The 26,786-nt window shown below is 40.3% G+C and overlaps 1 protein-coding gene across 1 annotated transcript in view; it reads left to right on the forward strand.

Moving 5' to 3' along the window:
- The window catches only part of LOC114653209 (cadherin-7-like), a 322,615-nt gene that overhangs the window by 24,123 nt on the left and 271,706 nt on the right, over positions 1-26,786 (forward strand). Inside the window, 1 exon segment of the mRNA XM_051929318.1 lies at positions 13,165-13,569. Coding sequence (XP_051785278.1) covers positions 13,381-13,569 — 189 coding nt within the window. The 5' untranslated portion in view covers positions 13,165-13,380.

The following is a 26,786-nucleotide window of genomic DNA, read 5'->3' on the forward strand; positions in this document are numbered from 1 at the left end:
GTAAAAATGGGAGCTTTGCCTGAGGGATGTTGCCATTTGGAATACTAAGGGACTACATGGCCACAAGAGACAGTTCTTCCCTGTTCTTCCATTATATCTTGCTGGCCAGGAAAGGAACCTGCGACCAATCCAGCTGGGATGCCTGTCTGTCCAGATCCTTCCCTTATGGAATCCCATCATGGTAAAGAGCCACCCACCTTCCTGATCGGGATACCATCTACAATAGATAGATAGATAGATAGATAGACAGATAGAGAAGGCACTATATGATAGATAGATAGATAGATAGATAGATAGATAGATAGATAGATAGATAGATAGATAGATAGATAGATAGATAGATAGATAGATAGATAGATAGATAGATAGATAGATAGATAGATAGATAGATAGATAGATAGATAGATAGATAGATAGATAGATAGATATGCTGCATGGTCCATGGGTGGTCAGAAACTATTCCACCAACATAAATGAAGAAATAACTCTGGATAGAGTAACGGTCTATCACAATGCCCACTCATAGACATTTAGATAGATTATAATTTATACATAGGTTTATTCCATTAATTTTGTAATTATTAATAATGCATAGAAAATGTTTTACAAAAGCATCAAGTATTTTGAAAGAAAGAAAAACAGTTTAATAGCTTATCTCTAACAGTGCATAAAATGCCATTAATGTCTTGCACTCCTGGGAATATTAAGGTCTGATCAGTCATTTTGTAATGTGCAAATTTGACTTTTAATATACTCTGAAAAAGAACCTTAAGGATTAATAAAAGATATCAAGTATGCACTTTAATATTCTGATTTTTTCAGGTTAGAAATACAGAGAAAAGGCACTATACAAAAATATATTACAGCTATTAGTGCCAATGGATGGATGGATAGATAGATAGATAGATAGATAGATAGATAGATAGATAGATAGATAGATAGATAGATAGATAGATAGATAGATAGATAGATAGATAGATAGATAGATAGATAGATAGATAGATAGATAGATAGATAGATAGATAGATAGATTGAAGATGAAAGAAGATATAGGCCCTGTCTACACTTTTACGTTTCCCTTTAAAATCTCTGACATTAGCTTCCTTTTGTGCATACTTCCTCATGGTTTCCAACCCTTGAAAATGGAGATTTTTGAAAACACTGTCCAGAACCATATACTACGGAAAATGCCTTCTCAGTGTTTCTGTGTGGAACGGCTAAAAATGGACATTTTTGAAAACACATTCTCTGATTGGTTTATGCTACACTGTGACATAAAAGAGTTGCTTTCCATTGCACTTGATGTGTTGATTACCTATGTGCTTTTAAATTTCTGATAATTTACAGATTGCTACAGTTTTACAATAAAATCCCTTCAAGATTGTTGGTATCGGTAAGACCTTTATGTTCACTCTCAATGAAAAACTGCACACATGTCAAGTAGGCGCATGTCATATACATTTTTGATCATTGTAGTGCAGACAGAGAGGCTTTTGTAAACTTGTGAAAATACTAGTGAGAACAAAGATTATTTTCATTTTAAACCAATGTTTTTAAAATGAAAATGTAGTAATGTGGACATAGCCGAAGGTTTGATATTCAAGGAGGATTCCTTGTGTAATGATGTCTTGCACAACATTAGAAAATATGGTAAGGATTGGGTTAGTGAAGGATTTGCTGAACTTACAGTCATTTTTTAACAAGACCATGTCATTTCAGTCACAGGTCTTTTGCTTCAGGGTCAGCTGCCAGTGTAGTAGTGGGCATAGGTGAGAAAGACCTGGATGGACAAGAACCTTGGAATTATGGATGAATGAGACAAAAGTAAAACAATTTGGATAAAGTGGGTCCTGTCATGTTCTGCATATGGCAGACAGAGCATTCTACAGTATGAACATCACAGTAACAGTCAGATATGGTGGCAAGTAGTGTGATGATAATGTGAGAATGCTTTGCTTCCTCAGGACCTGAACATTTTTGTCTTTTTGAGGGAGCTGTGAATTCTGCTCTGTATCATAAAATTCTTAACAGGGAATATCCAGTCATCTGTCTGTAAACTGAGACTGAAATTTAGTTGGCTGACACTGCGCTGCAGGACAATAACACATAAAAGCACATCCATATTAGGATGGCTGAAATGAAGCAAAAATTAAAGTGTTGGACTGGACAAGTTAAAGTCCGGACCTAAATCCAACAGATACAATAGCAGGACCTGAAATGATTATGCAGATCGTTCATGGAAATCTACCAGTGGTTCTATAGCATCTCTATAGGGAGGAGTGGATCAAAATTCTTCCACAGCAATATAGCAAAACTGATACTGAATTTTAGGAAGAGCTTGGCCGTTACAGGTGAAGATGGTGCCACCAGTCAATTATAAAGGGCAAGGACTTTTTTTTTAACACAGTGCCAGTTGCTTATGAGTATATTTCTTCATTCCATAAATGGCCTAAATGAAAAAAATGTGTTATTTATTCACTCAGGTGCTGTTTATCTAACATTAGACTTTGGTTGACGACTTGAAAACATCCTGTGCGAAATATCTGCAAAAATAGGGATGTGTGTATGTTTAAGTGCTAAAGATGTTAGGAGGTGAAAGGATTAGCACATTAAGAGCCAGCGGTGGGATTTTAGTTTTTGACCTTTAAAATGGAAGGCTGATTGTTTTGGCTTACGGTACATGCATGTCATTGAATGGTAAGTCCAATTGTCACTTTCTAATTCCTACGACTTTATGAGATCATTATGTTTCTTGGCGGTAGACACAATAAACTGCTTGTTGCATTGTGGTCTGTAGGAGGTGTTAACAGAGCCCCAGACCCCAAACACAACTTCACCACAACAGACCCTGCTCAGGATACCTTTACAGGTTCTCTTCCACAATGAACACTACTCTTTCTGTCCATCTTCCTTTGTCCTGCTCCTCTTCTGATTCCCTGGTGAAGTGATGCGGCTCCCATTATGCCAGACCTGGTAGTATTTCTGCTGCCACAACATTACCCAGAGAAGGCACTTCTGGGTCAGGCAGGAGCCACCCAATGTAGGGATACAAACTCTTGGTAGCTCCCTCTGGAGGCACCCATGGCCCCCTTGCAGGACTGCCCTACAGAACAAGTTGCCCTGCTTGTATGTACATAGATGATATAACAAAGGAATTCTGCCACCTAGCGTACAGGAGGAGTATACAGCCTGGTAGTCGGTCTTTTCCTTGTTCTTCCATTATATGGGACTTCTGGCTGGGCAAGGGTCTAGCAATCCACATTTGGGAAGCCAACCCATCCCTTCCGGCTATTACAACATAAAAACACTTTTCTTGAAGTGTGCGTGAAATCTTCTGGTTGTGCTCTACATGCTTAAAGTAAAGATAACTGATACGCTTTAGTGATTTCTGGCTTAATTTTACAATTTAACAGAATCAAATAGTTTGCCCATTGCAATGGACTGGCACCCGTAGGTCTATTTAGGGCCTTATTTCCAGTACTGCTAGAAAAGGCTTTGGCCTCCATAACCTCGGATTGGATTAAGTTGGTCAAAAGATGTTATGATGTGATACACAAACAGTTTCTCTCTCCTACGTGGGGACTACTCAGTGAAGGAATGTACTTTAACTCCAATGCTTATGTTTATCAAGCGTCTCGGAATTCCTCCCAGGAATTGCACAGTTTTACTAAGGAAAAAAATTGTCCTACCTCAGAGTAGGACATAAGAACTAAAGAGAAAGTGTCCTTCACCCATCCCAGCTAGGAGCAGGAGTTCATGTTTGAGAATGAATGATGTTTTATGGAACCCCATCCTGCAAAGGGGTACTCAGGATGACGTTTTGTAGTTTTCTTGGAAATAATAGTGATGCTTTTTAGTTTTCTGATACTAAGGCTGCACCACAAAGATAATAATATGAAGAAGAAGAAGAAGAAGAAGAAGAAGAAGAAGAAGAAGAAGAAGTATATCATCTCCTTTTTCCATCCGCTTTTCCTGATGGTGAATATTAATCATCATCATCATCATCATCATCATCACAATAATAATGATAATAATAATCAAAGAGGAAGAAGGAGTAGAACACAATAAGATAATTTGCTAAGATGCATGTAACTGTTACCACTTCACAGCTACATCAATAATAATACTGTAATGAGCACCATGAAAGAAAGACTGAGACAGAAAGAGTGAATAAGAGTTAAAGATCAATAACAGGCATATTTATTTAATAACAAATGATCCACAGTCGTACTTCTCGAAGAATCTTCTTCCCATTGTTCCAGTAATAGGAAACGCCTCATGAAGTAACAGTTATCCTGAAACTAGCCATGACACTGTTTCTGAAGTCACAATTCATCTTCTGTTGTTCTTGATTGAGGGTGGCACGGTGGTGCAGTGGGTAGCGCTGCTGCCTCGCAGTAAGGAGACCTGGGTTCGCCTCCCGGATCCTCTCTGCGTGGAGTTTGCATGTTCTCTCCGTGTCTGCGTGGGTTTCCTCTGGGCGCTCCGGTTTCCTCCCACAGTTCAAAGACATGCAGGTTAGGTGGATTGGCGATTCTAAATTGGCCCTAGTGTGTGCTTGGTGTGTGTTTGTGTGTGTCCTGCTGTGGGTTGGCACCCTGCCCAGGATTGGTTCCTGCCCTGTGATGGCTGGGATTGGCTCCAGCAGACCCCCGTGACCCTGTGTTCGGATTCAGCGGGTTGGAAAATGAATGGATGGATGAATGATCCACAGTCGTACTTCCCGAAGAATCTTCTTCCCATTGTTCAAGCAATGGGAAACGCCACATGAAGTAACAGTTATCCTGAAACTAGCCATGACACTGTTTCTGAAGTCACAATTCATCTTCTGTTGTTCTTGATTGAGGGCGGCACGGTGGTGCAGTGGGTAGCTCTGCTGCCTCGCAGTAAGGAGACCTGGGTTCACCTCCCGGGTCCTCTCTGCGTGGAGTTTTGCATGTTCTCCCCATGTCTGCGTTGGTTTCCTCCCACAGTCCAAAGACATGCCGGTTAGGCACATTGGTAATCCTAAATTGTCCTTAGTGTGTGCTTGGTGTGTGTGTGTGTGCCCTGTGGTGAGCTGGTGCCCTGCTCAGGCTTTGTTCCTACCTTGCGGCCTGTGTTGGCTCCGGCAGACCCCCGTGACCCTGTGTTAGGATATAGCAGGTTGGAAAATGGATGGATGGATGGATGTTCTTGATTGTTTTCCAGAGTCAAGTGCCATGCCTGTGTATTTCCAGGATGTCCCCTTAACAACAACAACAACAACATTTATTTATATAGCACATTTTCATACAAAAAGTAGCTCAAAGTGCTTTACATAATGAAGAGAAGAAAAATAAAAGACAAAATAAGAAATTAAAATAAGACAACATTAGTTAACATAAGAAGGAGTAAGGTCCGATGGCCAGAGTGGACAGAAAAAAACAAAAAAAAAAACTCCAGAAGGCTGGAGAAAAAAATAAAATCTGTAGGGGTTCCAGGCCACGAGACCACCCAGTCCCCTTTGGGCATTCTACCTAACATAAATGAAGTAGTCCTCTTTGTAGTTAGGGTTTTTCACGGAGTCACTTGATGCCGATGGTCATACAGACTTCTGGCTTTTAATCCATCCATCATTGTTGGAACATCATGGTTCTTTGGGTAGATGGTGGTGGCGCACGCCACCACCAACATGACACCGGAAAAGGAAACAGAAGAGAGAGTAGGGGTTAGTACAGATTTTGAATGAATAGTTATTATAATGAATTGGATATACAGAGTATCAGGAATAAATTACAGTGAAGTTATGAGAAGGCCATGTTACAGTAATGTGTTTTCAGTAGTTTTTTAAAGTGCTCCACTGTATTAGCCTGGCGAATTCCTACTGGCAGGCTATTCCAGATTTTAGGTGCATAACAGCAGAAGGCCGCCCGCCTCACCACTTCTTTTAAGTTTTGCTCTTGGAATTCTAAGGAGACACTCAGTTGAGGATCTGAGGTTACGATTTGGAATATAAGGTGTCAGACATTCCGATATATAAGCCGGGGCAAGATTATTTAAAGCTTTATAAACCATAAGCAGAATTTTAAAGTCAATCCTAAATCCTGCCAGGGAGTCTCCGCCTGCCTTCTTGAACCTTCCCAGGCTTGTGAAGGGTAATGGGAATGTCCCAGAGCTTAGTGTACCCATGTGACACTTCACTGTCAATCACCCATCAGCCCCGCCCATTTTCAGAGTGCAGTTTGCTCCCGTGACCACATTTGTGCTGATAACTGTGATATTGCTAATGGTTCACATGCGCATGAATCTTGGGGCAATGAACTTTATGAACGTGGTGATTTGCATGAACGCAGCCCGCTTTAATATAACCTCACATCATGTGTGTGGAGTGGGGGGCTGTATGATGCTGCCCAGCACTTCATATGTTGTAAAGGCATTCAGACTTTGGTAAGAAATTTGAGGAATAGTTAGTTTTGACATACGCAATCCGTTGCTATTGCAAAGCTGCATTTTACACGTAACGTTACCAACACTTTCATTTGGCTAACAGTGCAAATGGAGAGATTGCATAATGTAAAAGATTTCTTACGAATATCGTTCCATCTCTGTGAAACTCATATCTTTTTACAATTTTATTGATTTTCCATTCTTTTCAAAGCATTCATTCTTTGCTGGAATATGCCTACCAGTCTCTGCCTGGACTCCATCTTCTGGCAGTTTTGAGAGAATAAATCCTGGTGATGTTAAGGTTAGTTACCTAAATTAGGAATATCGATAAATTGCCTTTATTCCTACACCTAAGAGTAGAGACATATTTGCATCACTCTCAGAATTTTGAGCAAGTTAAGAGCGTTTTCTTACTCAGAGATGCTTCATAAATTACGGGCACAGATAAGCCTTTGTCACCAGGCAGTTGTTTTTTCTTTCACGCTTTATTTTTATTTACTTCTGGATTTCTAGTCTTTTCACTTTTTAGGGATATCTTTCACTTTTTTTTTTCTGTGCGTTTAAATAGTGCAGGTCAGTGGTGCACTGGTCTAAGAAACACTGATGTGCCACTGACGCGCCACACTTTTGGAAGCTTTAAAAATAGAACCTCTTTTAAATGATGCACGTACATACAACATATTTGCAAAGCTGTGAAATAAACACTTCTGGAGAATCTAAATTAGGAAAAGGAATTCCCAAGCAAACAGTTCCTAGGAGACCAGAAAAATGCAAACAAAAGGAACAAAAGAATTATAATCGAGCGAGCTGTACACCCGTGCAGTGTAAATGACTATCTGCAGACAGCAATGTGGCTGCCTCGGGCACGGTCAGATAGTTAAAACTAATAAGAACTGAAGGCGGCCACATGCCACGCAGCACGCGCTCGCACACCCACACACACATACACAAGCATGCGCACAAATGTGGAATCCAGGACCGCATCAGAAATTCACAGGTGCTTATCATTTCAGTTTTAATCTTCAAAGAAAGATTCTTTCTTTATTCATGCATTTAATTATTTATCTATTTCCTATACTTTGATCAAGAGAAACTGGGCCCAGCAAATTATTTATTCTCCCATGCTTCTATTTATTTATGCATATGTTAATGTATTAATGTATATAACTAGTTATATACTGTCAAATAAACGAGACATCACACTGATAAAGGGTTGCGGCAGCCACCCGTATAAAATGGTATCCCGGCTGCTAAGTTGTTTCTTCAAAATAAAGAACACCGTAGTGCATAATACTGAGTCCAAAACAAGACTGCCACATAGGGGAAACGGTTAGACTTTTATAGGGGGAGACAGGAAGTGAGGTCGTATGGGTCTGGCTCAGGATCATCAGCCATTGGTTCAAGCCCGGAGGTGACATCACAGGGGCCGGAGCCGGTAAGGTCTTCTTCCATTGGCTCGGTCCCGGAAGTGACGTCATGAGAGCCAGGTGAGATCTCCCGGGAATGGTCTACAGGCAAGGGAAAAAAAGAGTCAGTACACTCTGCCACGTCCCGGCATGCCTCAGAACTTCCTTCCCTCATGCGCACGTGTGTGACAATACATTCTTTCTTTCTTTCTTTCTTTCTTTCTTTCTTTCTTTCTTTCTTTCTTTCTTTCTTTCTTTCTTTCTTTCTTTCTTTCTTTCTTATTGAAATGTGAGTCAGGCTTAGTTGATTTTGTTTTTTCATACTCTTGTCTTTGGCCTGTTTTAAATGTTATTAACTCTGTTTTTAGTGCTCTTAACTTGCCTTTTAATGACTGTATACTTTTTTATTGAGTTTGTGTCGAACGAGCGGTTGCTCATGGAGTCCCGAATGAGGCACATTACCTGCATTGTGAGGGGAGCGTCAGTTACAGCACTACAGTCATGTGACGCAATTCCCCGTTGGTGATCCGGCTCGCCGGACATTCATTGTTGAGGACGCGAGTGGTTGGACCTGGCCATGGGGACGCCCACATAACACCTGGTTGCGGCAGATAGAGGGTCATTTCTGGTGGATGGGACTGGACCGTGTGTCTGCCTGGGGAGTTGCCAACCGGGATCCCGAGCTGTTTCGTCGTGTGGTGGGCGCAGCAATGCGCTGTACCAGTGCAGTCTCCCCAACCTAACCTGACTTAGCCCGTATTTATTTATGGTGTTCATGGAAATAAGACTAATCAAGATGAATGTCAGGTTGGAAAATTTTCTCATTGGACAAGCCAAGCTGGCCATTTATAAATCCAGAAAAGAGTAAGTGAAATCAAATAAACAACGTGACATGATAGGAATATTTCATGGACTTGTAAAAGCCAGGGTGTATTTGGAATATAAATTCTACAGAATGACTGCAAATGTGAATTCTTTTTGAGGAAAAATGGTGTGTTCATGAGGCAATTTGTAAACTTGAAGACAGTGAGTTGATTTTTCTTACTTGACATATGAATTAAGTATTGTTTTCTTTTTGGGTTGAGTTGGGGTTTTCTTTGTTTGCTTTATTTATAGTATTGTAAATGATTTGTTGATTATTGATTAATAAAGCTCAATTCAAAATTCTTTCTTATATTCTTTTTTCTTTCTTTCTTTCTGAAATGTCTCAAGCTTATTCATATTTTGTTTTTTGATACTCTTCTTATGCTTTTGGAAAAAAAAACAGTGGATTTTTGATTAGTAATGTGGATTTCTTTCTTTCTTTCTTTCTTTCTTTCTTTCTTTCTTTCTTTCTTTCTTTCTTTCTTTCTTTCTTTCTTTCTTTCTTTCTTTCTCTTTCTTATTGAATTGTGACTTAAGATGAGCCCATTCTCACCTCAGAAGGATATTCTCTGACCATGCACCTTTGAAGGTCCTTCTTGTAGTTTCAATTGAATTTAGAAACAAGGTCCTTGTAAAGTATCAGTTACTTCCAGTACCAAAATTAATGAAATGCTGGCACCATAATATTAATGTTTTAATGTTAATGTTTTCTTTTTTGGAAAAATTTTCAGTACCAGTATACTGCATAACCCTAACTAACACTAATACATTCGGGAATAGATATCACACAGCTTAGATATTGGCTAAACAAATGAGCTTCATGGACTTGGTGGTCTCCACTCATTTGATTTGTTTCTCATATTCTTGCATTCTTTCCCTTCAGGATTGTCTTTTTTAGTCATTTCAGTTATAATGGATACAAATAACCCAGCTATTGCAGTCCTTTGTCTTATTTTTCAGTGATGCACCCAGACTATCTTAATAGAAGTTTGTCAGTCTTCTCCTTCTTCTTACTCATCATCTTTTCCCACTTCTATGTGTGGTTGATGTGCCTGATCTACCTTCTCCATAATGCTCAGTCCTGTACCTCCTCACCTTGTCAAGCCCTTTTCCTTCAGATCTTCTTTGACTTTATCCATCCACCTCTGCTTTGGCCTCCATCTGGACCTGGACTTCCATTCCCATCACTCTTTTTCCCACATATTCATTGTCTCTCCTCATCACATGTCCATATCATTTAAACTGTTGTTGTACCTCTGATTGTTTCATTTCTTACTGGCATATTTAACATCAGCTGCACTCCCTTTACTGCCCATGTCTCAGCTCCATACATCATTGCTGATTCTACCACTGTCTTAAAAACCTGGCCTTTAACTTTTCACTGTAATTATTTGATAACACAATACTCCTGATACCTTCTTCTAGTTGCTCCATCCACAATACACTCCGTGGGCTATCATTGTAGCTAATTATCCATCTTGTACTACTGCTGATCCAAGGCATTTAAATGTGTCCACTCTTTTCATTATCTCTCCCTTTAGGCTAACTTCTGAATTCTGATCATCACTAAACCTCAGATATTCTGTCTTCTTCTCCCTATTTATCTTCCAAAACCCTTCTTCATTCTTCGAACTTTCTCTCCACTTCCTCTTTTCAGTTGCTACACAACATAATGTCATCAGCAAAAAGACTGCACCAGGTGGATTGGTCTTTCATCCTTTCATGTCTATCTATCTATCTATCTATCTATCTATCTATCTATCTATCTATCTATCTATCTATCTATCTATCTATCTATCTATCTATCTATCTATCTATCTATCTATCTATCTATCTATCTATCTATCTATCTATCTATCTATCTTATCCTGCCAACTACGCTTATCTATCTATCTATCTATCTATCTATCTATCTATCTATCTATCTATCTATCTATCTATCTATCTATCTATCTATCTATCTATCTATCTATTAATTATATAGTGTTTTTTCTATCTATCTATCTATCTATTGATTATATAGTGCCTTTTCTGTCTATCTATCTATCTATCTATCTATCTATCTATCTATCTATCTATCTATCTATCTATCTATCTATCTATCTATCTATCTATCTATCTATCTATGTTTTTTTTATCTCTTTATCAGTTTTGTTTTTGTTATGTTTTAGCTGTGCTTTTTTCACACAAGCTGTTTGTTCTCCTGTAAAGATTTCAATCCCTGTCCATGCCATATAAAAGCATTATTGACTTGCCTCTTTATTAAAGATGACTGTGCTGCTGTTCTTGGTTTACTTAAGCATTCACTCCTCATTGGGATTCTCTCTTTGCCTGAATAGCTATACCACTATGCTTTTCAAGTGCTCTGTCTGTGCTTATCCTAAACTGCAAATTATCAGTTACTAAGTAGTTGTAATCCTGTTGTAAAGCAAGCCTTGAAATAAGATTAGAGGCTTAGATAAGGCAGATTTGAGACGGGGCTTTCTTGCCTGATTAATCACGTGTGAAATAGCAAGGGCACATGGCATTTGACACACATACACACTCCCGTACATGAATTGAGAAAGGGCCTTATTAGGACTCATTTCTAATTTGTCATTGTGGTGTCTGAATATCAAATCAGGCGTGGTGACCAGCAGAGTGTGATATGCAAATGTTTCTTTGCTTAGATTCTTCGGCTAGTTGGACTCCATAAAACCTAAGGTGTGCTGCACAGTAATGCTAATAGTTTAAGATGGATCTCTTCCAGCTCTCCTCTTTGAGGTTTTAATCAGTGTGGTCTTTTTATTCAAAGCTTGGTATGTACAAGAGCACAAGGACATTAAAATGTCATCTTAAATCAATAGCAAGTTAGGTAAAGTTTAGTCACACCTGAGGTAGAAGATTTCTGCAGGTATTTGTTCCCGTGTTTAGCAGGTTTTACAGACTGCTCAAAAAATAACAACAGCTAAAACAATTATAAAAAATACTCTTGTTATTAATATGTTCATATGTTCCCATTTTGTTGAGCGGGTTCATTGTAGAAGCACATTTCATAAAGGATTACTAAGGATTAAAGTATCTCATTTTTTATTATTATTCAAGTTCTTTTTCTTATTGCTGTTATCATTATGCTCATATCTTTCCATTTTTGAGCTGCTGCACTGTACAATCAGATTTCAGAAAGAATTATTAGAGATTTACACTGTTATACCATTCCATACCATACCATGTTCTATGTCCACTTATTCTGAGCATGGTCACGGGGGGCTGGAGGCTATCCCAGAAGGCATTGGGGCAGTCATGAAGAACCCAGCAATAGGGCACAAGGCTTACCTCTTAGGCCGGGTTTATACTTCACACGACGTGACGCATGCTTCAGCGGATGCTCCTGCTACACAAGCATTTTACTGCTCGTACTTGCACACACTTTACATGTACTTTACATAAATCTGGAGGAATCCACCAGGTGGCAGTGTGAGATATTATCACGATGAGAACAGGTTTGGCTTCGCTGTGTTGTGAATTGCCTGGAACACCCATTACATCAATCCAGGGATGTGTCCATTCCGCAAGCATTGGGCAGGAGGCAGAAACAATCCCTAGATGGGGCCTCAGTTCATCGCAAGGTGAATACAAGCACACACATACACTGGAGTCATTTTAGTGTCACCAAATCTGCATATCTTTGGAAGGAAACCGGAGCACACGGTGAAAACCCAGCAGGAAAACATGCAAACTCCAGGCAGGGAACACCAGCGACGTGACTTCCTACAAGGCAGCAGCACTACCGCTCCGCCACTGTGTGTAATTATTAACAGTGTTCATTATTTAAATGAAAATAATGATTTATCTGTAAAATGTGACATACATACTTTAATGCATTTCATCATGAAAGTGATATCAAGTATAAATCTAAGGATTCTAAATGTGCAGAGAGTTGGAGTATCATACATTTAATGTGTTCTGTGTGGCGATCTATTGCTGTTTGCCGCTGCTGTCAGGCCAAGAGGAAGCCCCAGAAAAAAAGACGGCACAAAAGATGGTATGTGAGACTTTTAAAGTGACATCAGACTGCTGTCACTGTCCTGCTCCACTGACAGACTGAGGAGATCGTTCCTCCCCCAAACTAACATTTAACATTATACAAAGTTATTGTCTGTTTTTTACCTGCATTATTATCAATCTTTAATTTAATAATTGTTTATTGTATCAGTATGCTGCTGCTGGAGAATGTGAATTTCCCCTTGGATTAATAAAGTATCTATCTATCTATCTATCTATCTATCTATCTATCTATCTATCTATCTATCTATCTATCTATCTATCTATCTATCTATCTATCTATCTATCTATCTATCTATCTATCTATCTATTATTTTTTGTGCTATATGGTAAATGTTTAAAGGTGCCTCTAGAAGAAGTGAAGTGGATTAATCCTTTAAAAATGAGTGCGTTCCCAGTGACTTTTTTCCCTGACAGCTCTTCTGCCTCTTTTCCCCAATAGGTGCTCATCACAGCTCTGCACTTGACAAGTCTAATCTGAAGCAGTGACCTCTTCCATTCCAAGGCCCTACAAATGATGATCTTCTTGCCTCTGGACTGAGAGCCTTTTATTTTCTGGAAAACTAAATTAAAATAAACGATTGGAGCTTTCTTTCTTTCTTTGTTTATTTTTTTTTCTTTGACATTTATCTCTTCTTTGGCAAAAGCCTACTGTGTGATGGAGATGACAATAATTCTCCTATTCTGTCTTTGTGGGATGAGCCTATCGGAACATGTGGAGTCGGGATCTAATGTGCAGCCAGGTAAAGATGGAGTTACTCGTCACAGAGTGAAACGCAGTTGGGTGTGGAATCAGTTCTTTGTTCTAGAAGAGTACACTGGAAATGACCCCCTCTATGTTGGCAAGGTAAGTGGATGTGTGCCGATTATGAAGATCTAAGAATCAGGAATAATCTGCTTTTGGATGGTCTCCTTGTGCAACATTAGCATTAGAAAGCTTTTGGGTCTTTTCTTATTCACTTTATTGTAAACAGAAATAATTAAATAATGCTGTATGTTTAGTAGAAAACTAAAAAATACAAACTGAGATGAAAAATAAAACAGAATCATAGCCCATTTTTTAAGTAATTTTCAAAAGGCAGAACATTACAATGGTAAACTGCTATTATGATCTCTAATATTTATACATTTTTGTGCTATTCTAATAGTTATTCAGAACTGTTAAATATCTTTTGTGTTTTTTCCTTCCTGGATGAAGTTGATTTTTTTCTTTATATTTTACTGCAACGCCATTTTGTTTGAACCTCGGGTGTTGTCATTCAAAGAGCATTGTGCTGGCTGTTATCATGGAAACCTGCTATCAGAATTCCCTGAGGTGGCACTCACTAGTGACGTCATAGGAGCGATGGTATAAAGTTCAGTTCTATTCATCATCAGTTATCTGAGCTTGATGGATAGAAACCCTTTAATTAGCGGCAGACTAGCTAGGATCTAGTCCCCCATAACCCTGCTCAGGATTGAGTGGGTCTAGAAGATGGTGTGGTATGTGACTAATGGTATCTATCTATCTATCTATCTATCTATCTATCTATCTATCTATCTATCTATCTATCTATCTATCTATCTATCTATCTATCTATCTATCTATCTATCTATCTATCTATCTATCTATCTATCTATCTATCTATCTATCTATTGTAGGTACCAAGGTGGATTCACTGGCATTCAGACCAGGAGGGAGAGTAGTTCCTTACCCAGACGGGATGCCATAAAGGAAGGATCTGGAATCTGGAAGGACAGGCATCCCAGGCCGGGGTGGTTGTCCCGACTGGGAATAGATAATGGCATCATCTCTTGGGTAGAGCCCCCATTTGTACACCTGCAGGGCACTTCAGGAATTGTTTTCCTGATGGACAGTCCTGTCAGGATACATGGGTGCCACCAGAGGGAGCTGTGAGGGGAGGACACACACACACACACACACGCACATTTTAAGAAGGTTTCACTTGATCTGGAAGTGTTTCCAGGGTGTAGTCACGTAGCATGGGAAGCCTTCCCAGATCCTGGCATAAAAGATGATGCTCCTCAAGTCGGGAGGTAGAGGACAAAGCTTGAGGAAAGTTGTTGTTGAAATTGTGCTTGTGAGTATTTGATTTGGAAAAAGAACCAGAAAAGGGTATTTTGTTCGATAAAATGCACTTTATTTGTCTGGAGCCTGGTGCTCTGAGGCGCCCCCTGTTGGTCGCACTATCTAAGACAGATTGATGGTATTATAAAATCGATTGTAGGAAGCCGGAGAACTGGAGAGCTCTGGTGTGGCCCCCTCTTGTCTCTTCACGTGGCACAGGGCTTTCCTTCTGTCTCCCAGAGAGCTCTTCTGCAATGTACTCATTCTAATGTCAGTTACTATGTGGTGAAGTCCAAGCACCATTCGACTAAATGACTTTTCTTCTGCATGAGCGTTGAAATGTTTCCAAGTGCTGTAAAAATGTCATTATAATGTTTTAAAATTATAATTAAATGATTAAAATGATTCAACTATCTTTTCATCTCTGCCTCAAATATTGCTAAGCTGGTATCTATTAATTGTGATTTCTTTCTTAAAATGGCCAATAAAAGAATTCATTTGGTTCTTCTGTTGCCTCAAGGCATTAACAAAATAAATGAAGTGAACTCTATGTTTATGCATTTTGTATATTTGCCAACATTTATTGCAGTTTGCTGTTTCTATTTTCTGCTTTTTTAAATGATGCTGCTGGAGTCACTTCCTTGTGTTACTCCTTTGCAATGATCTTGTCAGCCAAGGTGGCTGCCCGGACTGCGATGTTTGACGCGGCATTGCGTGGTGTTTTATTTTGGACATGGGAGTTTGGTTCTTGTTGGGTGTTTTGTGGTCTGTGATCGACTGAAAGTATTTCTTGTTCTGTTCCCTGCCTTCCTCCCAGTGCTGCTGGGATAGACACTATCCCAGATGACCACTGTGTGAGAATGTTACACTATGTTCGATTGTTTTGAGCTTTACCATATTAAAAAGAAAATGTGTACATTGTTCTGTGCTTGTTAATGGAATGTACTATATTTAACAATTAAATGATTTGTGCTGGATGGTTATCTATTGCAATACAATACAATTTATTTTTGTATAGCCCAAAATCACACCAAAAGTGCCACAATGGGTGTAAACAGGCCCTTTGACAGCCCTAAGCCTTGAATCCCTATGAAGACAAGGAAAAACTCCCCAAAAAACCCTTGTATGGGAAAAATGGGAAAAGGCAGTTCAAAGAGAGACCACTTTCCAGGTAGGTTGGGCATGCAGTGGGTTTCAAAAAAAAAAGGGAGTAAATACAATACACAGAACAGAACACAAGTAATCCTCAGTACAATAGAAATATAATTACAGAGTAGAATTCAACAGTAGATGATATCACATAATGCGATTTGAATTGTTCAGAGAGTCCTGGAGACCTCAGCCATCAAGCTGCCTCACCCTATTGGTCATTCCACAGCTGAGTCAGTGCTGGGCCAACCTAGCCGATGAAAGGACCCCTCTACCCAACGATTCCAGAGATGACGTTACCTTAGGCAGGCAAAACAACTTGGCAGGTGGGCAGTGGCACCAAGTGCCACATTTGAGTACTGAGAAGAGAAACAGAATAGGTGAGGATTACTAACAAATTATAACTATCACGTTACTTATGTCTTAGTGCTAATGACTAACAACAGAGATGCAGTCTGCACACTTAATCAGCAGCTCTAGTCAGGGTATGCTAAACTGAAGTAGTGAGTCTTCAGCCAGGATCTGAAAGTTGGGACTGAAGGGGCATCTCTTACAGTAGCAGGCAGACCACTCCACAGTTTAGGGGCCCTGTAGTTAAAAACATGACCTCCCATTGTTATTTTATTAATCCTTGGAATCAGAAGCAGACTGAAATCTTGAGATCTTAATGTGCGCTCTGGTTTGTAAGTCATGATAAATTCAGATAAGTAAGCTGGACCTCTGCCATTTAAGGCTTTATATGTTAAAAGGAGGATCTTGAAATCTGCCCTAAACTTATCCAGGAGCCAGTGTAAGGATATATTAGAAATGGCTTTGTGATAAGTTGTGTCCTGGAGTGTTGTAATGAAACTGAATTGATTTTAATCATTTTAGTGTATTACCCAGTAGATTAATCAGCACAGAAAGGCGGCTCACATGTGAGCATGCACGACAGGTTGATGTCTGAGGATTGCAGCTTAACAAGCACCGGTTGGGGTTAAGCAGGTAATTTAAAGGGGTAGGGTTAAGTTCTAGAGGAAGGGAGACAAATGACAGCAAGAAATTCAGTTCTGAGGCATGAATCTTACCAGCGAGAGAGTAGGACGGGTACTGTATCAGATCTGATTGCTAATCTGGGGAGCAGGGCCAAAGCCAGTTGGTGAGTTCTGTACAGTGACAGTGTTCCAATCTGCTGATTTTGTGGATTGCAGTGAGCGGAGAGGAATAGTGGTGGGTTCCTGCAGGAAGAAGGACCTCAGTGAGGGGATGGCAGAGCAGAAAGAAGATTATCAGATGCTTCATCAGAGATAGAAGATGCAGAAAAACTCACTCTGTCTTGAAAAGATGCTGGTGGAGGTGGCAGACTGTAATGCAGAGAGCTGTGCTGAGGGGGATTTGTTCTGGTGTCAAAGCGTTGGGAAGGGATACATTTATTTTACTTTGTTTTAATACTTTAATTCTTTGTTTTGAAAAAACACTATACGCATTTCTTGAACTAAAAGTCTAGTTTGCCTAACACCTTCCTTGGTCTGTCTCAATCATGACTACTAGATGCACCAAATAGAGGTCGGAGCCCTTTCGCTTTGGGCATGGGGCATTACATGCTGAATCACTGATCTGATGTAGTCCAATTTTGAATTTATTTGATGGATGCCCCATTAATCCATGAATCAGACAATTCAAGCTGTATTAAAGTGCAGTAGAGAAGACACCACAGAAAGAAGAAGTATATTGGCTGCTAGATAGAATAATTTATGATGGTGAGGGTATATTCAAATCTTCAATGATGGCCGATTTATTGAGATCTGAAGGACATGTATGTTCTTCAATCTGTAAGCAATTACTATTTTTTCTAATCAATTAATCAAACATTTTCTGAAAAAGCATCATCATATGGGAGATATTTTAATGTTTTCAACTGACAGATTTCATCCGAAAGTATTGTCATGATTAACAAAAGTGCTGTGCATTCTCGGGAAGCTGAAAGACAAAGCAAGAAGCAAGATTCAGAGTGTTTTGTCTAGTTAAAAAATCATCATCTCATCTCGTCTCATCTTCACAAACCACTTTTCCTAGAGAATTTTATTGTGGCAGGAGGTTAAGCAGATCAGCACAGATGTCCCTGTCCCAAGCTATAGAGTCCAGTTATTTCTGGGGAATTGCCAGCGTTTGATTCCCATAGGTATCAAGCTTGAGTTTGTATGATAATGAATTAGTAACTTTTTCTGTGCTTTGAGAAACTGTCTACTTTGCTAGCTGGACTGGTGGCTGTGAGGCTAAGGATATGCATAGCTATTTGGAAAGTTGCCGGTTTAAATCCCATTACTGTCAGAAGGGATCCTACTCTGTTGAGCAATTGAGCAAGTCCCTTACCCTGAAAATTGCCCTGGGGCTCTGTACAATGGCTGACCCTGCACTCTGATCTCCAAAGGTCATGTGAAAAGATAGTTTCCCATCAGGGATTAATAAAGTATATATATATATATATATATATATATATATATATATATATATATATATATATATTTATATATATTTATATATATATTATATATATATATATATATATGAGCGGCACGGTGGCACAGTGGGTAGCGCTGCTGCCTCGCAGTTGGGTGACCTGGGGACCCGGGTTCACTTCCCGGGTCCTCCCTGCGTTGAGTTTGCATGTTCTCCCCGTGTCTGCGTGGGTTTCCTCCGGGCGCTCCGGTTTCCTCCCACAGTCCAAAGACATGCAGGTTAGGTGGATTGGCGATTCTAAATTGGCCCTAGTGTGTGCTTGGTGTGTGGGTGTGTTTGTGTGTGTCCTGCGGTGGGTTGGCACCCTGCCTGGGATTGGTTCCTGCCTTGTGCCCTGTGTTGGCTGGGATTGGCTCCAGCAAACCCCCGTGACCCTGTGTTCGGATTCAGCGGGTTGGAAAATGGATGGATGGATGGATATATATATATATATATATATATATATATATATATATATATATATATATATATATATATATATATATATATAATATGCACTTATTGGGATGAGAAGGGGAAGTGAGAGTGTGATACTCTCTGTCATGGGCTGTTATAAAAGAAGGTGGTTGGATTTTGTTAATGAGATTATTAGACTCGACACTATCAACTGCATGACAGTGTTCAAAAGCCATTAAGAAATCTATAACAGAATGTTAGGTTATATAGTGCCGTGATGTGTAGAGTGCAAGCTCAAGGAGATTATGCTCAAGCAACTAACTAACTAACTAACTAACTAACTAACTAACTAACTAACTAACTAACTAACTAACTAACTAACTAACTAACTAACTACAAACTACTAGCTACTAATGCACTGGTTAGGCCTCATCTGGTGTACTGTGTGCAGTTTTGGTCTCCAGACTACAAAAAGGACATAGCAGCACTAGAAAAGGTCCAGAGAAGAGTGATTAGGCTGATTCAGGGCTACAGGGGATGAGTTATGAGGAAAGATTAAAAGAGCTGAGCCTTTACAGTTTAAGGAAAAGAAAATTAAGAGGAGACCTGAGTGAGGTGTTTAAAATTATGAAGGGAATTAGTGCAGTGGATCAAGACTGTGGCTTTAAAATGAGTTCATCAAGAGCATGGGGACACAGTTTGAAACTTGTTGAGGGTAAATTTCACATAAAACACGAGGAAGTTTTTCTTCACATATAGAACCATAAACACATGGAATAAGAGACCAAGTATTGCGATAGACAGTAGGACTTTAGGGACTTTCAAACCTTGACTTGATCTTATTTTGGAAGAATTAAATAGATAGGAACTGGCAAGCATTGTTGGGTTAAATGGCCTGTTCTTGTCTAGATTGTTCTGTTCCAGTGTTCTAAGGAAGTGGACAACCTGGAGTATCTTGCTGATATGAGGGCTTAATCCAAGTTGTATAACTCTTTGTATTATTGATATTTCCTGCTATTGGTTTTGATACAAATAAAAACCAATAATGTCTCTGTCCAGTTGCTACTAGTGAGCTAAGATGTTTGGATTGGTCATTCTGTGTGTAACCGCAGTCCCTTAAGGGCACTGAGGACACTCTTCTGAAACCTTCTATTGATGAAATCCCAAAGAGCATGAAGCCTGCCATTTGATGTTCCTAAGATTGAACATTCAAGGTAGAATAAGGACAGTGAGACAGAAAAGCGGTTGCAGGTGAAAGTTTTATAGCTGGTTTTGATGTTTCTTCCAATGCTCCATTAAAAAAAGAACCTAAGAGATTATTTGGTACTGTTCCTGTTAGGTGAATTAAGTAGACTTTGGAAGGGACTTCTACATTTGTTGACCAGAGACTGTTCATCAGAAAGCACAGACCTGTCTCTTAATCCGTGTTGGTTAAACTGGCTGTATGGCGGAAGTTGTAATTAATAAACTTATTGAACTGAAGTACTGTACTGGTGAAATGCGATTTTAACAGAGTGCTGACTTTTCTCATTCAGTTTAGCAAAAGGTGTCTTTTAGTTGCTTAGCAACAGGTCCCATGAGAAACAATTTCCACCTGATGTCCGTTATTTATTAGAGCTGGTATGAATTACCTTTGCTCAGAGTTGATATTCCATTTGTGCAAAATGTCAGTGTCTCTAATGTTCCTTTGGGCTTCCTGCGATTCTGCCTTTCACCTCTTTGGCGGTGGCATCTTGCCAGTTTGCTTTGCTATTGTGTAAAGTTCCTGCCTATTGATGTTACTTGTTCCTAACAAAGTTTCTTTAGATACCTGTCTACCAAATCAGATACATCTTACTCTGCATCTTTCAAAGTATTCAGCTAAGCATTGGTAAATCAGTGCCTGCGGCTCACAGGTGGTATCTAGCAAATGCCTTAGGCAGAAAACCGATAATCAAGAGGTGAATCACAGATTGTGACACTGTTGGCATTGCTGTTAGGAATAGCTGCTTGATGGACGGACACTCTTTATAAAATAGAAGAGATGGTGATTTGGATTTGTCCAGTTTGCACTTGTTCCAGCAATGTAGCTTATCAGAATTTCTTTTCAATCATTGTCCTTTTGCCCGAAGATGACTAAACATGTACAGTAAGTGTGGTTGATCTGATCCAAGGCTATGGCACTTAACCCTTAAACTGCCACATACTTGGGGAGTTAATGTTACTGCAACACTGATCATTTTACGCACTGCCAATGGACTGTAAAAACTATAAAAAACTACTGGAACAATCTATTATTATATGTACAAGGTGGCAACTGACGCCATGGATAACATTCAGTAAATCACTGAGCCAACCGCACTTGAACTCGCTGCACGCAAGCACACAGATGCCAATGCTGACGCTTGTAGGCTAGTCTAGTGCAGCGGCTGAATCCCAGTGATGCTGATTCGCTAGGGGGTGCCAGTGGTCATGAGCTGGCTGCTCAACGAATGTACGACACGGAACTGATCGGCTCCGCTGTGCTGGCAAATTGCATTGGGAACCAACTAGAGCCGGTTGCGGAGTTCAAACGAATGTACATCACTGAATATACTCAGCTCTGGTGTGCTGGTAAATTGCATGGGGACCCGACTATAGGCGGTTATGGTGGTTTAACGTGCAGCAAGGCTACATAACAGACAGTCGTGTTAGCCTTCTAGATTGTCCGTCACTTTATAATGTTGGCTGGGAGGGTGTTTTAAATAGCCCTTCAGGCACCTTTGGTGACATCCCGGTCTGGAAGGATCCCGCCCGAGGAAATTTTCCAGCTGCCTTTTGCCGGCGTGAGTTTCCCATGACAACCGTGAGGGGCAAGGATTTTCGGCGGGAAACTTTTTCTTTTTAAGGTGAATGGCGGATCAAGGAGAGGAGAGGAAAAAGGAAGGATAAGGCTGAAGGCAATGCATTGACTATCCACGCTCAAAGAAGTTCTTCAGGATCATACTTCACCCAGGGACGTCTGCTATTCATGGGTGGCCACCCCGAAGAAATATTCAGGTGACGAATCCCCGAGAAGAGGCCAGGGTCTGGTGTTCTCCGGGTGCTCCCGTCTGGTGAGTCGGATACCTGAGTTTCATTCCAAAGGACTGTTGTGCTTCCACCTGCCTTACAGGAGGAACTGAACTGCAGGGTTCTTGTTTTCTTATATGGTGGACTAAGCTAAATCTTTCTTTTGTGTTCTCAAAGAACAGTTTTCTTATTATTTACTTTTTTTCTTTTTATTGTCTGTGTCAAACCGGGAGTTAGGATTTGGGCGCTAGGGAGGGCGTCTGGGGAAGGGGTTCACTAATGAGCACTCAGGCACCGGGCAAGTTAATGTAAACAACAACTGTTAATATATTTTTTCTGTCCCATTTCCTGTTGTGCTTTATTTTCTGCAAATTATTTAGAAGGGCATAGTGGCAAGAGGGGACGAGGACCGAATATGGTTATGCTATTGTGCCTTCAAACATCATCCACCCCCCTGTCGGGTTGTGAAGTGTAGTAATCGCATCCCGTATTTTGCGGTTGCTACAAACGGTTAAATTTATTAGTGTTTTGCTGACATAGGACAAAGGGGGCATTTCAAATTCTGCTAGGCTTTAGTGGCACACCGGGGCCTGTTAAGACAGCAGACAGATTTAATAGGGATACAGGCATCCAGCTGCACCTTCCCCTACTTACATTCCAAACTACAGTAAATGCTTGTACCAGGATCTGCCTGGACTTCATCAACATATAACAAAAGTGTAAATTAGATGTTGAACTGAAACCTTTCCAGAGGTCCCCCTGTAGACATCTTGAGCCAGAAGGTGCGAAATGGACTCAAGCAAGGATGAAAACCTATAATTCAAGGGAATGATAATCAGGATGGACAAAAGAACTCGCCTATTAGAAGACACTGATTTTGTATCTGCAATTCAGCAGTTCTCTCGGGACACACTCACTGAGAGCCCGGAAGAATTCGAAGAGAACTCTGGGACTCTTCTCAGGGACACTCTGTGCACAGTCTCCAACGTGACATCCTTCTCTCAGAAACTTACACAAGGAATTCACCCCATAAAAATGCCATCGTGTTACAGAAACTAAGATAGTAAGGGGTACTTGTAAGGAAAAACAGCTAACCCTAATTCTAACCCCGATCCCTTCATTTTCTGACAATTTGGTCCATGCAAAATGTACTTCAAAAACTTTTACGCAAAATAAAACAGCATTGCAGATTCCTTTTGTTGAGAAAAAGATGATTATTAATAAATGTTCTCAGGTTGAACTGCTGATTTTTCAAGACTTTACATTAAATTCCTCTAATTGTATTTATGGGATACAGTGTGGAGAATGTGGCCTTTTATACACTGAAGAGAGAAAGATTTCCTTGAAAAGTAGGCTTGTACAACGTCTCCAACATATAGAAAAACATTACATTAATATGTTTTTGTAATAGACATTTTCATATCAATAGTTATTTGGTTGGTTTGGACATGTGTAGAGGAGAGATGCTGGGTATATTGGGAGAAGGATGCTAAGGATAGAGCTGCCAGTGAAGAGGAAAAGAGGAAGGCCTAAGAGAAGGTTTATGGATGTGGTGAGAGGGAACATGCAGGTGATGGGTGTAACAGAACAAGAGGACAGAAAGATATGGAAGAAGATGATCCGCTGTGGCGACCCCTAACGGGATAAGCTGAAAGAAGAAGAAGGTAATAATCACTTAATGTACACTCCAGAAGCTTGAGGGTCACTGATTACTCTTTTCTTGTGGGGGGACCTGGGGACCTGAACCTCTACTGGAACTATGGAGGACATGCAGGTGATGCAGAGGAAAGGAGGATATGGAAAAAGATGATCTGCTATGGCAACCCTTAATGGGAGTAGCTGATAAATGAAATAGAAGAAGTCCTTTGCCAGTTATGTTTGGTATTCAGACAGATGGCTGGTGCAATAAAACTCAAAGGTTAAAATATGAGTCTAAATATATTGTGATAAATAATTGAGCCTTGACACAAAAAGAGATTTGGGGCAGCCTCCCATATACTTGAAAAATGGCTGCTAAATTGAAAAGGTTGTAAGACAATGGTCTTTGCAGACAAGAGTTCAAAACAGACCTGAGGTTTGGTACAGACATGGTTGGTTTTATAGATGGAGGGAGGAAGTGACCGGAACCGGAAAGTGCCGTTCAAAGGCCCAGGCACAATTTCCCACATTTGGTCTACTGGGAAAATAACAAAAGGGTCAGTGAGCTCCACCACCCCCTGGTCCGACTGGGAATTACCTTTTTTCAAGCCCTTTAACTGCCTCCCATGCACACGTGTGTGACAATATACATTCTTTAAAAACAGTAACCCTGTTAGATTTAAATGAGATTTAATGATTGTTTGTTGTCAAAATGATTCTATTCTTCTAAATTTTAAACTATAGATTGATAATAAAAACTTGTTTTACTTAAGTTAGTGTGCCCGTGCATGCCAAAATGTCTATTTTGGTTTGATCCCTTAAACCTAACCCCTTCATATTTCTGAACACGTTTTTGTGTTGTAGATTTACAGTGGAACCTCGGTTTGCGAGTAACTTGGTTTACGAGTGTTTTGCAAGATGAGCAAAAATTTTTAATAAATTTTCACTTGATAAACGAGCAAGGTCTTGCAGTACGAGTAGTTTGTCTGCTGAGCGTCATGTGATCACAACTGAGCTGATGGTTCTTCTCTCTCTCTAGCTACGGGATTGTGGGCAATCGTCTCCTATTCTCTGTCTGAGTCGGCGTGCCTCACTCATATAGTCAACATCCGTATGAGCGTATAGTGTTTACTACAGCATTAGCATTGTGACCGTGTGCGCGCGCGTGTGTGTGTGTATGTATGTGTGCTCGCGCGCTCATGTGTGTGTGTGTGCTCGCACGCGTGTGTGCTGTGACATGCGAGTCCCCGTCTTGCACCCTAAAACACGAAGCTGAGTCTCAGTACTTTAGCAACACCAGCTTTATTCAGCTTGAAACAGCAACAGCGCGGTTATTTATGCACAGACACAGCAGTCAGGCAGGGCCCTGCACATTTATAATGTTCCTTGTTCCTTGTATCACCCATTGACGGCAGGCGCTTATAGCAGGTCCGTGATCTTTTCGGATTCGCTTTTACGGAGAACTGCTACAGCGCTGGGAGACTGTGATTGCTTTGGGACGCTCTTCCGCGTGTTGTCCCATTGGGTGCAATCCCACAAGAGTTTAGAAACTTACTCACACCAGCCATGATTCTTTTCAAAGGTAAAGTGCAAGTTAATTTGTTTTATGTATTTTTACTTTATATTTTGTATTAATCATTTTTATATAAATAGTTTTGGGTTGTGGAACAAATCATCTGAGTTTCCATTATTTCTTATGGGGAAATTCACTTTGATATACGAGTGCTTTGGACTATGAGCACGTTTCCGGAACAAATTATGCTCGCAAACCGAGATTCCACTGTATTTTTAAATGGATATATTTGACATTTTTGCCCATCAGTCTACACCCAATAACCCATAATGTTTTCAGATGGGTTTGTAAATTTAATAAATATCAAAAATTGAAATCTCTTACTGATATAAGTTTTCAGACTCTTAATTCTGTACCTTGTAGAAACTTCTTTGCCAGCAATGTCTACTTCAAGTTTTAGATTTTAGATTCTTCCTGGCAAATCTTCTCAAGCTCCGTTAGATTGGATGGGAAGCATCTGTAAACTGCCATCCTCGGGTTTCTCCACAGATGTTCTGTGGGCTTTGTGTCTGGGCATTGGCGGGGCCACTGAAAGGACAGTCTGAGATTTGTCTCGAAGCCGCCACTCTGACGTTGTCTTGACTGTATACTTCACTTCTTTGTCATGCTGAAAGGAAAGGGGAATCATCACCCCAGTATGAGGTCATGTGCATTTTGGAGCAGGTGTTCCTCAAAGACCCCTTTGTATTTGGCTGCGTTCATCCTTCTCTCAATTCTAGCCAGTCTCCTGGTCCCTGCCACCACCATGCTACACAATAGGGTAATAAGCAGATGATAAGCCAGGCCTGGTCTTTCTCGGACATAGTGCTTGAAGTTCTGCCTAAGGAGTTCAGTTTTTGCCTCATTAGAGTAGACCACAACACCAACTTTAGGTGTAATTTCTGAATAAATTCTCTAGCATTGAGAATTTACGGCTGTTGGACGTAGTCACTTTTTAATCAATAATCACTTACGTATGTACAGTATTTACCGTAGGTCCTCCAACTTGCAGGGAAAATCTTGGAGGTTGGTGGCAGGATTGGCACTCCAGCCACCGTAAAAAACTTCACACTTGTTCCAGTGTGGAGCTGAGGTGTCACCCGTTACACTCGGGTCCCAATCCAGGTGGTTCATTGTGCACAAGCTCCCAACCCCTCTCTTACCATATGTTCTGAACATCGAAGGGGGTTCTAATTCAGGATGCCCAAAATTGTATTAATTATAACAGTTGTTTTGAAGGTAATGAGCAGACTCCTCATGTAACTTCTTTGAGTTCAAGAAGAAGAAGAAGCCATTACATTTATATAGTGCTTTTCAAGACACTCAAAGTGCTTTACATAGAGAGTGATGAGCCACTTCAACCACCACCAATGTGCAGCATCCACCTGGATGATGTGATGGCAACCATTCTTGTGCCAGTTACTCTCACCATACATTAGCTTTCTGGTAGGGAAGGGGGTTAGAGAGATCATTAGCCAATATGGGACAGAGAATGATTAGGGGACCAGAATGGATGATAGAATGATGGGCAATTTAACCAGGACATCAGGAAACACATTACTCTTCAGAAAACCAGGACATCAGTTTTTATGTCTCATCCCAAGGACAACGCCAGTTTTTACAGAGCAGTGTCCCCTTCACTGCACTGGGGATTGGGACCCACATACAGACCACAGGGTAAGCACCTCCTGCTGGCCTCGCCAACAACTCTTCCACCTGCAATCCAAGTTTT

Source organism: Erpetoichthys calabaricus, chromosome 6, assembly GCF_900747795.2.
Source record: "Erpetoichthys calabaricus chromosome 6, fErpCal1.3, whole genome shotgun sequence".
NCBI lineage: Eukaryota > Metazoa > Chordata > Cladistia > Polypteriformes > Polypteridae > Erpetoichthys > Erpetoichthys calabaricus.